This window comes from Ochotona princeps, chromosome 29 (genome assembly GCF_030435755.1).
Source record: "Ochotona princeps isolate mOchPri1 chromosome 29, mOchPri1.hap1, whole genome shotgun sequence".
NCBI lineage: Eukaryota > Metazoa > Chordata > Mammalia > Lagomorpha > Ochotonidae > Ochotona > Ochotona princeps.
In genome coordinates this window covers 16,298,731-16,313,049 of record NC_080860.1, presented here as the reverse complement: position 1 = coordinate 16,313,049, position 14,319 = coordinate 16,298,731, and the positions used below count along the sequence as shown (strand labels likewise).

Here is a 14,319-nt window from a genome sequence, read left to right as displayed (position 1 = left end):
AGCTGATTAACCTATGACTGCAGCTAACACATAAATCAGACCAGCGCATCACATTCTACACAATTCGAATGGGGATTTTAGTAGAGCTAGAGAGGGATTCCAGGACACAGGTTAGCACAAGTTAAAACATTTCACAGTAGTTTAAATACCTGAAGAGCTTAATTATGCAAGAAAACCCTTCTTTCCTTTGAAAGCACAGCTTCTTTCTTTTTTTTTTTTTTTTTTTTTTAAAGATTTTATTATTATTGGAAAGCTGGATATACACAGAGGAGGAGAGACAGAGAGGAAGATCCTCCGTCCGATGACTCACTCCCCAAGTGAGCCGCAATGGCCGGTGCGCGCCGATCTGAAGCCGGGAACCTGGAACCTCCTCCGGGTCTCCCACAGGGGTGCAGGGTCCCAATGCATTGGGCCGTCCTCGACTGCTTTCCCAGGCCACAAGCAGGGAGCTGGATGGGAAGTGGAGCTGTCGGGATTAGAACCGGCGCCCATATGGGATCCCGGGGCTTTCAAGGCGAGGACTTTTAGCCGCTAAGCCACGCCGCCGGGCCCAGCACAGCTTATTTCTTTTCAAATAGCTTCTGTGGTTCTTTTACACATATGATGGTTGTCTCATCCCTAACTCAACTGTGAAGTAATGCTATCCCAAAGCAGTCCCAATGACCTTATTTCCTTGTGGCAAAGTGAATCTGTGTCCTACTCAGTAATTTAGCCCTTAATAAATTCTAAAAAAAAAAAACAAAATGCTCAACAAATTAAAAAAAAAAAAGGTTTTTGGTAACAGGAACTTATTTTCCTAAGACACTTCATGAATGTTTTTACAAAATAAAATTCTCTCAAAGTAAAGGTGACAAAAGCATCTAACTTTCATTTTCGGTAAGGAACGCAGGTGTTCGCTGGTTCGCTGGCCTTCTTCCCCTTCCTGGAGCTCTTGCGGCTCCGCTGACTGCAGGCAAAATGCATCCTTTGAATCTGTGAGAATCACCAGAGAGAGGCACGATTCAGCAGAGGTTCTGACATCCACTCGAGACATATATGACAGGTAGAGCAAGCATTAATCCCTCAAGCTGCATAACGGATCCCAACCTGCTTCCCTGTGGGCTGGTTTGGCTCTGCACAGAGGCCCTGCTGCCGCTGTCGGAGGCTGCCATGCCATGCCACGCCCCAGGAGCAGAGGTTCCCTGGAGGCAGCCAGCTTCTGGGCCAGTTCGTTTGCTCTCTAGTGGATTCAGTTCCTCCAACTCTTTAGGGAAGGGTTACTAAGGTGGGGGCCAGCAGGGAGCAATTCAGGGTCAGGAGAGAGGTAGGGCAGCGACTGCTTTAGGCACGAGCGTAACTTCAGTCCCATTTTCAGCTATCAAAGACACACAACCTTGCCTTTTCCAGCATATGACAGATTAATGGATTTAGGAGGACCATATCTTCCTAAGCAAGAAAAAAATATGCTATTGATTAAAGGGAAGTTGATTAGTGAGTTATCAAACATATAAAAATACTTCACACTTGAGCTTAGTCAAAAGCCTGAGAAGTAATTACAAGGTAATTTTAAAAGTCTGTGGGAAAATGGAATTAAAAGATGTTTCTTTGGATGCAACCCCTTACCTTGAAATTCAAGCATACAAGGAAGTCTTCAAAGAGTTTATGGCAAATGCTTATTATGGAAAACCAGGGCTGCTGTTTTATCCCCGCTGGTTAAGCCACCACCTGTGATGTTGGTATCTGATACAGGAGCAGTAGTTGTTGAGTCTCGGTTGCTCCCCTTCTGTCCAGCTCCCTGACTATGTCTGGTAGAACAACGGAAGACGGACCAAGCGCATGTACCCCCGCTATCCACGTGGGAGACCTGGAAAGAGTTCCAGGCTCCTGGCTTTGGCACAGTTTAGCCCTGGCTGTTGTGATCATTTGAGGAGTGAGTCAGTGGATGGAAGCTTTTTTTTTTTTTCTCTTTGTGTGTTTCCTTCTTTCTCTGTCTTTCAAATTAATAACTAAGTCTTTTAAGATTTATTTATTTTTACTGGCAAGTCAGATATACAGAGAGGAAAGATCTTCCACCTACTGGTTCACTCCTCCAAGTGGCCGCAGCGGCCAGAGCTGAGCTGATCTGAAGCCAGGAGCCAGGGGCTTCTTCTGGGTCTACCACATGGGAACAGGGTTCCAAGGCTTTGGTCCATCCTCTACTGCTTTCTAAGGCCACAGGGAGCCTGATGGGAAGTGGGACCGCTGGGACACGAACCGGTGTCCATAAGAGATCCCAGCATGCGCAAGGCAAAGACTTGAGCCACTAGGCTACTGTCAAGAAACAAAGAAGGCATTTATGTATTTCCCAGCCACTGGATGGAAGGAAAGGTCTTCCCTGTCCTCTATTCTTTGTTTGGAAGGAAACTAGAATAAGGTATGACAGTACTGCAAAAAGTGATAGAAAGTGAAATTAAAAAGTTATGTTTACTCTGGTGTAAAATATTTTGAAATCCATACTTATATTTTAAAACATGATTTTTCAGGCCTGGTGGTGTGGCCTAGCGGCTAAAAAGTCCTCACCCTCAACAAGCCAGGATCCCATATGGTCACTGGTTCTAATCCCGGCAGCCCCACTTCCCATCCAGCTCCCTGCTTGTGGTCTGGGAAAGCAGTCGAGGATGGCCCAAAGCCTTGGGACCCTGCACCCGTGTGGGAGACCTGGAAGAGCTCCTGGCTCCTGGCTTTGGATCAGTACAGTACCGGCTGTTGCAGTCACTTCGGGAGTGAATCATCGGATGGAAGATCTTTCTCTCTTTCCTCCTTTCTGTGTATCTGATTTTGCAATAAAAAAAACCCCCATGATTTTTCAGAATACCTAATTGAGTCTCTGATATTATCTTTTTCCTGTTTTGTTTTCTGTTTTTTTTTGTTGTTGTTGTTGGTTTTTTTTTTTTTTTTTTTAGGCATTGGAAAGGTAGAGAAGGAATAGAGAGAGAGAGAGACAGAAAAGGGGCTTGGAGCAGCTGGCTCACTTCCCAAATGCCTAAAACAGCCAGGGCTGGTGAGGTCGAATCCAGGAGTAGGAACTCAATTCAGGTCTCCCATGTGGGTGGCAGGAAACCACTACCTAAGCCATGCTGCAGGAAGTCAAATTTGGGAGTGAAACTTGAATTCAGGCACTTCAGTACAAGATTACCTGTGAGCCAAGTAACACCATCTTACTTTTTTTTTTTAAAGAAAGATGCATTTATTCATTTGAAAGTACAGTTACAGAGAGAGAGAGATACCTTCCATCTCCTGATTCACTCCTCAAATAGCTGCAATGGTTAGGGCTGGACAGACAGAAGTCAGAAGTCAGGGACTTCTTCCCCGTCTCTGACGTGGGTGTGGGGACCCAAGCACTTAGACCATCTTTTGCTGCTTGATGCACCCAGGACTTGAACTGGTGGTGCCCATATGGGGTGTCAGCATTGCAGCAGGCATCTTTACCTGCCATGGCAATGACAATGCTGCCTGCCCTCCAATCAACATATTATCTTGTGCATTTGACAGCTACCCAGCACCCCCTTCTTCCATAGTAACTGCATGCTACTATGAAATTACCATACTATAACTATAGCTTATATATACCATATGTGTTACTACCATAGAATAGAATGTCAACGTTACCTACGAAACAAAGACTGAGTCTGAAATGACTAACTTAAGCACTAATTTATCCTTCAGTTTTAGAACGCAGTTTAATTCTTGATCTCAGAAACCACAAATTGTCTTTGGCTTAAACCAAGACACTGACTACATAAAACAGAAAACTCTGAAAAAGTAAACAGGGCTACTCTTGAAATAACTTGTTTGCTTATACATGTAAAAGTCTGAAATAGACTGTTCTAAAGGAAAAGAAATAGCAATATAGAAAGCCAAAGCTCCAACCTGACTTATGTATCTCAGATGTCCATTTGTTAAAGTTTGGTTGCAGGAAAACGTACTTGGTAAAAATTCAACTTGTGTAGAAGGATGGCTTGAGCATACTTTCCACTCAAGCTAAGTGATTCTCAAGTCTTTCAAGTCAGCCAACACTTGAAAGAAGAGTGTGTAAATTCTCAATTACAAGCTGGCTTGATGGTTTAATAGTTTTGTTCTTCATACCTTTTATTGCTCAAGTAAATCTGACTTTTATGACAAGTTACAGAACTGCAATTTTATTGCAGTGGATGAGTCAAAACATCTTCAATAATGTATACAATCTCAAGGTAACTTGGGAACTTTCAATGATTTATAGAAAAGTAATGGATTCAAAAACCAAGTATGTCATCAGTCAAGAGATACTTCCTAATACAGATAAACAGTCTACAAGGACTACATAAACTGGAACATTTATCCACACAGAAGATTTGAGAAACATCTTCTCAGGTGTACCCAAATGGCAGAGTTGCCATAGATAATACAAAGCCAGGCAGCCAGGCCATCACACCTTCTACACAGATCACCCAGATGTTCTGAGCAGTATCAGGTTTTCATCAAATGATATTGAAGACATTTCATATTCTATGCCTATTTCAACACAGAGCTAAAATACATGTATTCATACATACATTAAAATTTTTTTTTGTATGCAGAGGCAATGACATTATAATCCATTTACCAACAAAACCTCAGGAACAGAATATCTACATCTGTGTCTGATTCTTTTTTCAACTTTATTTTTACTGGAAAGTCGTATTTACAGAGAGGAGATACAGAGGGAAGGATCTTTCAACCACTGGTTCACTGCCCAAGTGGCTGCAATGGCCAGAGCTGAGCCATTCCGAAGCCAGAAGCCAAGAGCTTCCTCTGGGTCTCCCATACAGGTGCAGGGTCCCAAGGCTTTGAGCCGTCCTTGACTGCTTTCTCAGGCCACAAGCAGGAAGTTGGATGGGAAGTGGAACAGCCGGGATACTAACCAGCTCCCATATGGGATCCCGGCATGTGCAAGGTGAGGACGTCAGCCACTAGGCCACCATGCCAGGCCCTTTGATAAATCTTTTTTTTTTTTAATTTTTAAATTTTTACTATAAACTCAGATTTACAGAGGGAAGGAAATACAAAGAAAAACATATCTGCGTCTGAAAAAAAGCCCTGAAGTTAGCATCCTGTTTCAACAGTCCCCTACTTGGCAGTCTTGGTTTAGTGACAGTCTACATTTGAGAAGCCCAAACAGTCGTGTTAAGCACAGAAAAAATAACCCACTGATTTGGTGGCTGTATTTTGACAGTGCTGAGACAGATTCTTTCTTCTAACAGACTCTATCATTTTTTTCTTTTCATTCCCTAGAACAAGGCTTGTTACTTAAATGATAGCCTGAAGTTCTGGCTTTGTCTTTTTTCACTCACAGGAATCAATTGCCATTCATAAACAAAGACTCTCATATTTACGTGCTCAGCTTAGATCTTCCTTCTGAACTGCAGATTCAGGTAATATATCAAGCTGTCTGTAAAATGCTTCATTCCAATGGTGTAGAACAATCAAATGCAGTTTGTGTACTGGAATTCAACTCTGAATCTCTATGCCAGCTCCCAGACTTTATTATGTTACCTAAGTTGTTCACATCAAAATCCTAAGTTATTCATGATTTTCCATTACTTACACCCTAACATTATAATTAATCACACTAGTTCCTCTTGACCTTATCCCCTTGATATCTCCCAGATGCATGCATTTTTCCTATTTTTAATCTCAATTTTAATGTGCACCAATGTCATGTCTCTCAGTTCATAGGTCTACACCTGCTCCTTCTAATACTGCTTCTTCAATTCATTTTCTACTCTGAGTAGTTTTCTGTGCAAATCTGACCACAACCATTCTTTTGCTTTATCATTCATCCATGAATGACTTCCCATTGTCTTCAGGATAAAGCCCAGATGCTTCGTGGCCCTGGTCCATCTTTGTAGTGTCATCCTATCCCATATTTACTTAATCACTTGCGGTTCTCTAAATAGGCCCTGCTTGTTCTCCTCTGGATTTTATCTTTAATGCTCACTTGCATGCTCTGCTCCCCACTTCTCATCTGGCCCAGCGGTAACCCCAGAGCTTCTTATGCCTGCAGGCATTCTGCTGGAGCCATGTTCTGTTCTGACCTGTCTTGTAACATTCCCTACCAGTATCATCAGGCCAACTTATCCATCTTCCCACCTGAAGATGGGATTATAAATTTCTGAAGGTTAGTGCAAACACTCAGAATTTATCCTTTTACGTATTTTCACTTTATTTAAAATATTTATTTTATCTGAAAAAGTTACAGAGGGAGAGGGATGTTCCATCCATTGGTTCACTCCTCAAAGGGTCACAATGGCCAGAGCTGAGCTGATCCGAAGCAGGGAGCCAGGAGCTCCCTCCGTTCCTCCCATGTGGGTGCAGGGCCCAAGGCTGCCCTCCCAGACCAGAAACAGGGAGCTGGATCAGTGGTGGAGTAGACAGGACACGAGCTAGTGCCCTTATGGGATGCAGGCACTTTCAGGCAGATTAGCCAACTGAGCCATCATGCTGACCTCTTATTTATTTATTTACAAGCACGAGTTACAGAGACAGGGATGTCTTTCATCTGTTGCTTCCCTCCTCAGATCCCTGCAATGACAGGGACTGGGTCAGGCTAAAGTCAGAAGTCTGGAACCCCATCGGGGTCTGCCACATGAGTGGCAGGGGCCCACGAGCTTGGGCCATCGTCAGCTGCCTGCCCAGCTACGTTAAGCAGGGAGTTGGATCAGAGTGGTAGAGCTGGGATCTGAACTGCTGTTCGTGCAGGATGCTGTTGTCACAGCATAACTCACTGCTCTACAATGTTGGCCCCTATACTCAGATTTTAATATTCTTAATATTTTCAGTTCTTGGCACCTAACAGATCCTCTATTAGTTGAATGTATGAATGCATGGTTGAAACTGATTTTAAGCGAGGTGCTGTATAGGGCACTAGTACCTTATCTCTATCTCTCATACTATAAAAATGTGTAAGACGTGGTTGATTTTCCAAGATTGAGCCTTGTAAAGGAAAGGATATATATATATATATATCCCTTTTTGACAGGCGTTACATATATAATATAATGTAATGTCTCACAATAAACATTCACTTATTCAGCAATCATTTATTGGGTGCCAGCTGTGTGTGTGGCACTGTTTTAGGTACTTGGGAAATACACTTCGGATATATCAGTCTGCAGAAGAGATAAAAAGCCCTGCCCTATGCATTTATGATCCGGCCCTATTACTTTATGGTTTAATAATTTCCACGATAACCTATTGTCTAGAAAAGAGGTCAAATTCCCTACCTTGGCCTTTCATACTTCAGCAATGGTTCTTTATTATCAGGGAAGAGGAAAATAGCACAGACCAGCTGTAAGACCCTGATGAAAGCCAAGCACTCTCCCCAGAAGAGTGTTCACACTTCACTGTATTCACATTGTCATCTGAGACCCTGGGGTACTGCCCAAGCAGAGGGGTCTGACCTCCCATCTTTCACTTTGTCTCTCTCTGGAGCATCAGGCTCTCAAGGCCTGATGCTCTTAGCCCCATGCTTTGTTTTTCCTCATTCTGGGCCTTTGCACACGATGCTCCTTCTGCCATTCTGAACAACAAGGAAAAAACAAGCATCTCCTTTTTGACTGGTCCATTTTTCCTCAAATCTCAGATGAAAAAGTATTTCTTCAACGAAACTTAATACTTATTCTACAGGGTTCTGAGATATGGAACATGCCCAATTGGTCATATTTGTATTATCAACACCTAGCAAGTGCACTGCACATAACAAGGGCTCAAGAAACACCTTTCAATGAATGAATTTTCAAGGAACACCATGCCTGCAATGTATGTATACATTGGGGGAGCAGTACTGTGACATGAGAGAAAAGCTGTTACCTGCAGTGCCAGCATCCACATGGGCAGTAGTTCAAGTCCTGGCTGCTCCCTGCTAATGAGCCTGGGAAAGCAGTGAAAGATGGTCCAATTCCTTGGATTGTTGCATTCATGATTCATGTGGAGAGACCAGGAAGAAGCTCCTGGCTTTGGACTGGCTCAGCTCCAGAGCTCTGACCATTGCGGCCATTTGGGGAGTGAACCAGTAGATGGAAGATTTCTCCATCTCTCTGTGTTTCAGACAAAAAAAAAAAAAAAATCTTAAAAAGAAACACCGCGGATGCAAGCAGATTCAAGATGATGAGTCTGCTATAGTAGTGTTCAGGTGATAGCCTGAGTGGGAGTAGAGAAGGAGGGAAGTTAACATCAACAGAAATATCTAGAAACTAGTCAGGAGCCCGCTGTGTATGCCAGTACTAACTCCCTCGCTTCCAGTTTGGCTAGCTACACAGAATGAGGGGCTGTATTTTCAGGTAGGAAACAGTGGGAGATTTGAGCATGCTGAATATAGAGTGTCGGTAAAAATCAACCAGATGTGGACATGCTGAAGTATGAGGTTCAGGAGAGCAGACTGGGTTAGACATCTAAGTTTGACAGTCATCAGCATACGGAGGATAATTAATGCTATGGGTGTGGAAGTATTTGCTTACCAAGAGATTAGAGCGTGAGAAGGGAAAGGGGCCAGGCCACAGCCTTAAGGAACTTCAACATTTAGAGATTAGGTGGAGGATGTGCCTACAAAGGAGACTGGGAAAGGGAGGGCTGGTAGGAAGAGGGAGTGAGTGAGGGAGAGAGGGAAAAGATTAGCTACCTGTTACATCAAGAAAATCAAGGGAAGTGTGTTTTAGGAGTGAAGAAAATTAGAAGCAGTAGTTAACAGTGTCAAGTGTCACTGAGAAGTCAAGGAAGACCAAGTCTGATGTACGTTCATTTGAGTTTGCCAAATGAAGGCTACAGCGGCGTGACATCAATGAGTGCAGAAGTCACTCTGAAGTCACATGGTGTGGGACAGCCAAGAGAGATCAAGACAACTACATCATGTTTTATCAAAGTCAGAAGGTAGTGACCAGTCAGCCTGGAGAATATAGAGAAGAGGGCCACTGAACTGGATATTTAGCCATTCATCAGACTAGATATGGGACTTGGGGGCAGAAGACATCATTCTAGGCAGAAGCTCGGTATGTTTAGAGACACTGAACTAGGAAAACATCATGGGTGACATGGGAAGTGAGAAATGTCCATTTATTGGATTGGCTCTTAGGGTTTGGTGTTGTATACTGGAATACATTCATGCTAAAAATGTAAATTCCACAGGGCTGGTGGTGTGGTACAGCATATTTATCTTCCACATGCTAATGTTGGCATCCCATATGGGTGCCAGTTTGTCTCCGGGCTGCTCCACTTCCAATCCAGCTCTCTGCTTATGGCCTGGGAGGGCAGTAGAAAATGGCCCAAGTCCTTGAGTCCCTGAATCTATGTGGAAGACTAGGAAGAAGCTTTTTGTCCCCAGCTTCAGATCTGCTCAGCTTTGGCTACTGTAGTCATTTGAGGAGTGAGCCCACAGATTTAAGACCTCTCTATCTCTCCCCCTCTCTTTGTAAAAAACTTCACTAAAATAAATCTTTTTTGGGCCCAGCACGGTACCTTAGCAGTTAAAGTCCTCGCCTTGCACAGGCTGGGATCCCATATGGTCGCCAGTTCTAATCACAGCAGCCCTGCTTCCCATCCAGCTCCCTGCTTGTGGCCTGAGAAAGCAGTCAAGGACAGCCCAGAGCCTTTGGGATCCTCACCCGTGTGGGAGACCCAGAAGAGGCTCCTGGCTCCTGGCTTTGGATCGGCTCAGATCCCTACCCCCTAAAAAAAGTTTAAAAAAATCTTAAAAAAAATTTTTTTAAAGATTTATTTACTTTTATTACAAAGTCAGATATACAGAGAGGAGGAGAGACAGAGAGGAATATCTTCCATCCACTGATTCACTCCCCAAACAGCCACAACAGCTGGATCTGAGCCGATCCAAAGCCAGGAGCCAGGAGCCTCTTCTGGGCCGTCCTTGACTGCTTTCTCAGGCCACAAGCAGGGAGCTGGATGGGAAGCAGGGCTGCTGTGATTAGAACTGGCGACCATATGGGATTCCGGAGCGTTCAAGGCGAGGACTTTAACTGCTAGGCCACACCACCGGGCCCCCCAAAATCTTTTTTTTTAAATGTAAATTCTCAGGATGAACTCTTGACTGAGCATTTCAGATGCTGGTTAAGACACCTGAGTCCCATAGCAGAGTGCCTCGGTTTGATTCTTTAGTTCCTGACTTCCTGACAACACGAGCCCTCAGAGGCAGTGATGATGGCTCAAGCAACTGGGCCTGTGCTATCCACATAGCAAATTCAGATGGAGTTCCTGGCTCCTGACTCCAGCCTGGCTCAGCCCCATCTGTTGCAGGCATCCAGGGAGTGAACCAGAGGATGGGAGACATCTTTTTCTCTGCCTTCAAATTCTAAGCATTTATTTAAAAAGACACGAAGTCAATCAAGACAGATTTTATGTCCTTAAAGAGGGTCTGTAGAGGAGAACAAACAGGTAACAGATGAAACAATATCACGGATAGACTACTGCAATGGTTCCAAAAAGATCTTATCGGTTCTTTCTGAGGGGGCCTGGCAAGGCTTCTGAGGCCATGTGAAGCATGAACTAAGCAATCCAAGACGAGCAGACATTCACCAGGGAAGTGGCAATAGAGGCTGCAGAGAAGCGTTCTAGACAGAGTGAGCACAGGTGAGAGGTGAAGGAGCACACCTCTGGGTAAGCAGGGAATCACCCAGTGCGACTAACAGGAAGGGAGCAGGGGCGACAGTTTGAGCAGACAACGTAATTTTTCTGAAGTCTTGACTTCAGCCCCTGATGGAGTGCCGCTGAAGGATTCCAAAAGCAGATCTGTTTTAGAACTTGGCAGCAGTGTGAAGGATGACTAGACAGGAATGAGACAAGAAGGAATGAAGCTATTATAGATGAGAAATGAGCTGAGCAAGAACGAGAGCAGTAGTGAGGTTAGAGGAAAGGCACTTAATAGAGCAGAGTCAAGGAGAGACAGAATAAACAGCCGTCTGAAACTCTGCCCTACCGTGGCTTGATCACTAATAGGAATGGGCACGGGCATAGTAAAGGAAGAAAAAAAAATGCCAAAAATTACTCAAGTTTCTGGTAATGCCTTTGACCAAGATGGGAAATAGAATGGAGGGTGGAAACCCTGTGGTGGGGATGGATGAAGAAATCATTGGCTCTGTTTTCAAGATGCTGGATTGTAAATGAGACATCCAAACGAAGATACTCAGTAGAGTGTCGGCCACATGGGAGCGAAGGATGGAGGACAGAGCAAAGGAAGGGGGATTATGAGGGTAGTTCACACATTTTATGGACAAATGGAATTAAAAGGTAGGCCTGTTTGGGAGATGGGCATTTCCCACAGTGATTAGTTAAGCTGCCACTGCTTCATATGCCTGCATCCCATATCTGAATGCCTGGCTGGAGTTTCTGACGACTCCACTTTGAATCCAGCTTCTTACTGTGCGCACCCTGGGATGTAGCAAATGAAGCCTCAAGTACTTTGGTCCTTGCCACCTGTGTGGGAGACACTGATGAAATTCTAGATGGGCCTGGCATGAGCCCATCTAGCCTGACTGTTGTGGACATTTGGCAGTAAATCAAATTAAGATTTTATCTGTCTCTTTCTCTATCCTTCAAATAAAGTAACAACAACAACAACAAAAACCATCTTTTTGTGGCCCAGCGCAATAGCATAGTGGCTAAAGTCCTCGCCTTGCACACGGCGGGATCCCATATGGGCACCAGTTCTAATCCCGGCAGCCCCACTTCCCATCCAGCTCCCTGCTTGTGGCCAGGGAAAGCAGTCGAGGACGGCCCAAAGCCTTGGGACCCTGCACCCATGTGGGAGACCTGGAGGAAGTTCCTGGCTCCTGGCTTCGGATTGGCACAGCACTGGCTGTTGCAGTCACTTGGGGAGTGAACCATCGATGGAAGATCTTCCTCTCTGTCTCTCCTTCTCTCTGTATATCCGCCTTTCCAATATAAATAAATAAATCTTTAAAAAAAACCCATATTTTTGAAAAGGTAGGTCTATTTTGGTGCAAAAAATGTGAAATTTGTGCACTTTTTTTCCACACTGGAGATTTCTGTGATCTTTTTGATGATCATGAATGTTTTTACACCAAAATAAGCATGTTTTAATTCCATTTTTCTTTAACTTAAAAAAAAAATCTATGTTTATCAGAAAGGCAGAGCTAGAAAGAGGGAAAGAGGGAAAGACAGAGGAAAGAGAGGAGAGAGAAGAGAGAGAAAGAGAGATATCGATCTTCCATCTGCTGGTTCACTCCACAAATGGCTTCATCAGCTGGAGCTGGGCCTACTGGAAGCCAGGAGCTTCTTCCTGGTCTACTACGTGAGTGCAGGGGCTCAGATGCTAAAACTTGAACTCGTGCCCATACGGGATGCTGGTGTACAGGCAGAGGCTTAGTGTGCTACACCATGGTGCTAGTCCCTCCATTAACATTCTTTTTAAGATTTATTTTTATTTTTGTTGGAAAGTCAGATATACATGGGAGGTGGGTCCACTGAGATTATGACTGGCGCCCATATGGGATCCCAGCACATGCAAGGTGAGGGTTTTAATTACTGCTCTGGGTCCCATTAACTTTTGAAGTACACTTACATTTCTGAGGTCTGGAAGGAAAGATGGGAAGTGGAGATAGAGATACTCCTTGACCTATGATGCGGTTATATCCTGACAAATCCCTCATTCAACTGAAAACATCATGGGCCAGCATTGCAGCATATTGGGAAGGGCTACTGCATATGACACCGGTATCCCATATGAGCGCTAGTTTCAGTCCTGGCTATCCCACTTTCCATTTTGCTCCCTGCTAATGCACCTGGGAAATCAACAGAAGATGGCCCAAACGCTTAGGTCCTTGCTACCCCTGTGGGAGACTTGGATGCTCCTGGGTTTGGCCTGCTCCAGAGTGCTGGTTGTTTAGGCCATTTGGGAATTGAACTGATAGATGGAAGATCTCCTCTCTGTCTCTCTCTCTTCAACTCTGCCTTCCAAATACATAATTTTTTTTTAAATTGCATACAGCTAATACACCAAGTATCACAGCTTGGGATCACAGCCTACTCAGGGTACTGATGATTCTCTCTCATGATCACAGGGATGGACTGGACACTGAAGCTCCCAGTCCTGCTACTGTGAGCTTCAGAAGGGAGGGCAGTACTACACAACACCAGCTCAGGAGAAGATCAAAACTCAGTTTGAAGTATGGTTTACACTGAATGCATATTGCTTTTGTACCATGGTTTAAAAAAATTAAGTTTTATGATTTGTAATATAAGTAGGTGGTAATTAGGTCCTGCCATTTTAGCAATCAGTTGTTCACTGATTTAGCCTTCTGTTGGTTTACTGGGATGTTCTTCACATTTGCCTTTGGTTTTGGTGGGTGCTATTCCTCTTCTCTGTCAAGAGAACATCTTTAAGTAATATTTGTAGGGTAGGTTCAGAAGAGGCATATTCTTTTAACTTTTCTTTACTGTGGAAGCATTTTATGTCATTTTAAAACACAAAGGAAAGCTTTGTTGGGTATGTTATCCTGGGCCGACAATATTTTGCTTCTAGAATCTGGAATATGTCGCTCCATTCTTGCTGAATGGCACTAGGGTATCTGGTCACTGCAACACCACATCATTGTCTTTGCTGCTTTCCTATGTCCATCAGTCTCCTGGTGCCCCTCTGCTGTCGGCCTGTCTTCTCCTATTTCTTGGAATGTGCCCTCTCTGCTTCACCCTGAGTAATGTTTCTCCATCTCTTTGTACATGTCCTTATCCTATTCCATCATCTTGATTCTCCCACTCCTGATAACTTCAAGGGGTATCACCTTAACATTAAAATATGTAAGGCTTACTTTTTAAAAAAACAAACATCTGTATGCATACAACAAACCATATACTGCAAACACTGCATTCATTCCTCACAGTAAATCTGTGAGATTAGGAAAAGAGTTTTATTCCATTTCATGGATGTGGAAGCTGAAGTTCAGGGGAAATAAAATGATCTATCCACTTCATACACTTAGAAACTAAAAGTCTTGAATCCAGATCTCTTAATTTCAAGTTTAATGCCCCTTATCATCTGTTTCCAAAGGTAGTGGGGATCACCGGAAATCTCCGAAGGGGGCATGGACTGCCATCTGTGATTGTTTATGGCTTGGACACAACCTTAAAGTAAGTGCAACCAAGCCAAATTCATTGCTTTTTCTTTGTAACCAATTTTTCCTTATGAGTTTTCAATTTCTGTTAATCATCATTTCCCAGCCATCAAAGGTGGAAAACATAGCCACCTGACATATCTATGTCACCGCCTAATGCCTACACAGTGTTCTTGTAATGACTAAATGAACTAGCACAGACAAAACA

General features: G+C 43.8%; 1 protein-coding gene across 2 annotated transcripts in view; it reads right to left on the bottom strand.

Annotated features, from left to right (window-relative positions):
- Positions 1-842: 842 nt before the first annotated feature.
- HORMAD2 (HORMA domain containing 2) overlaps positions 843-14,319 on the bottom strand; it is a 60,968-nt gene continuing 47,491 nt past the window's right edge. For both annotated transcript variants that reach the window (XM_058656696.1, XM_058656695.1), the window contains exon 11: positions 843-972. In XM_058656696.1, the coding sequence (XP_058512679.1) occupies positions 868-972 (105 nt within the window). In that variant the 3' untranslated portion in view covers positions 843-867. The remainder of the gene's footprint in view (positions 973-14,319) is intronic.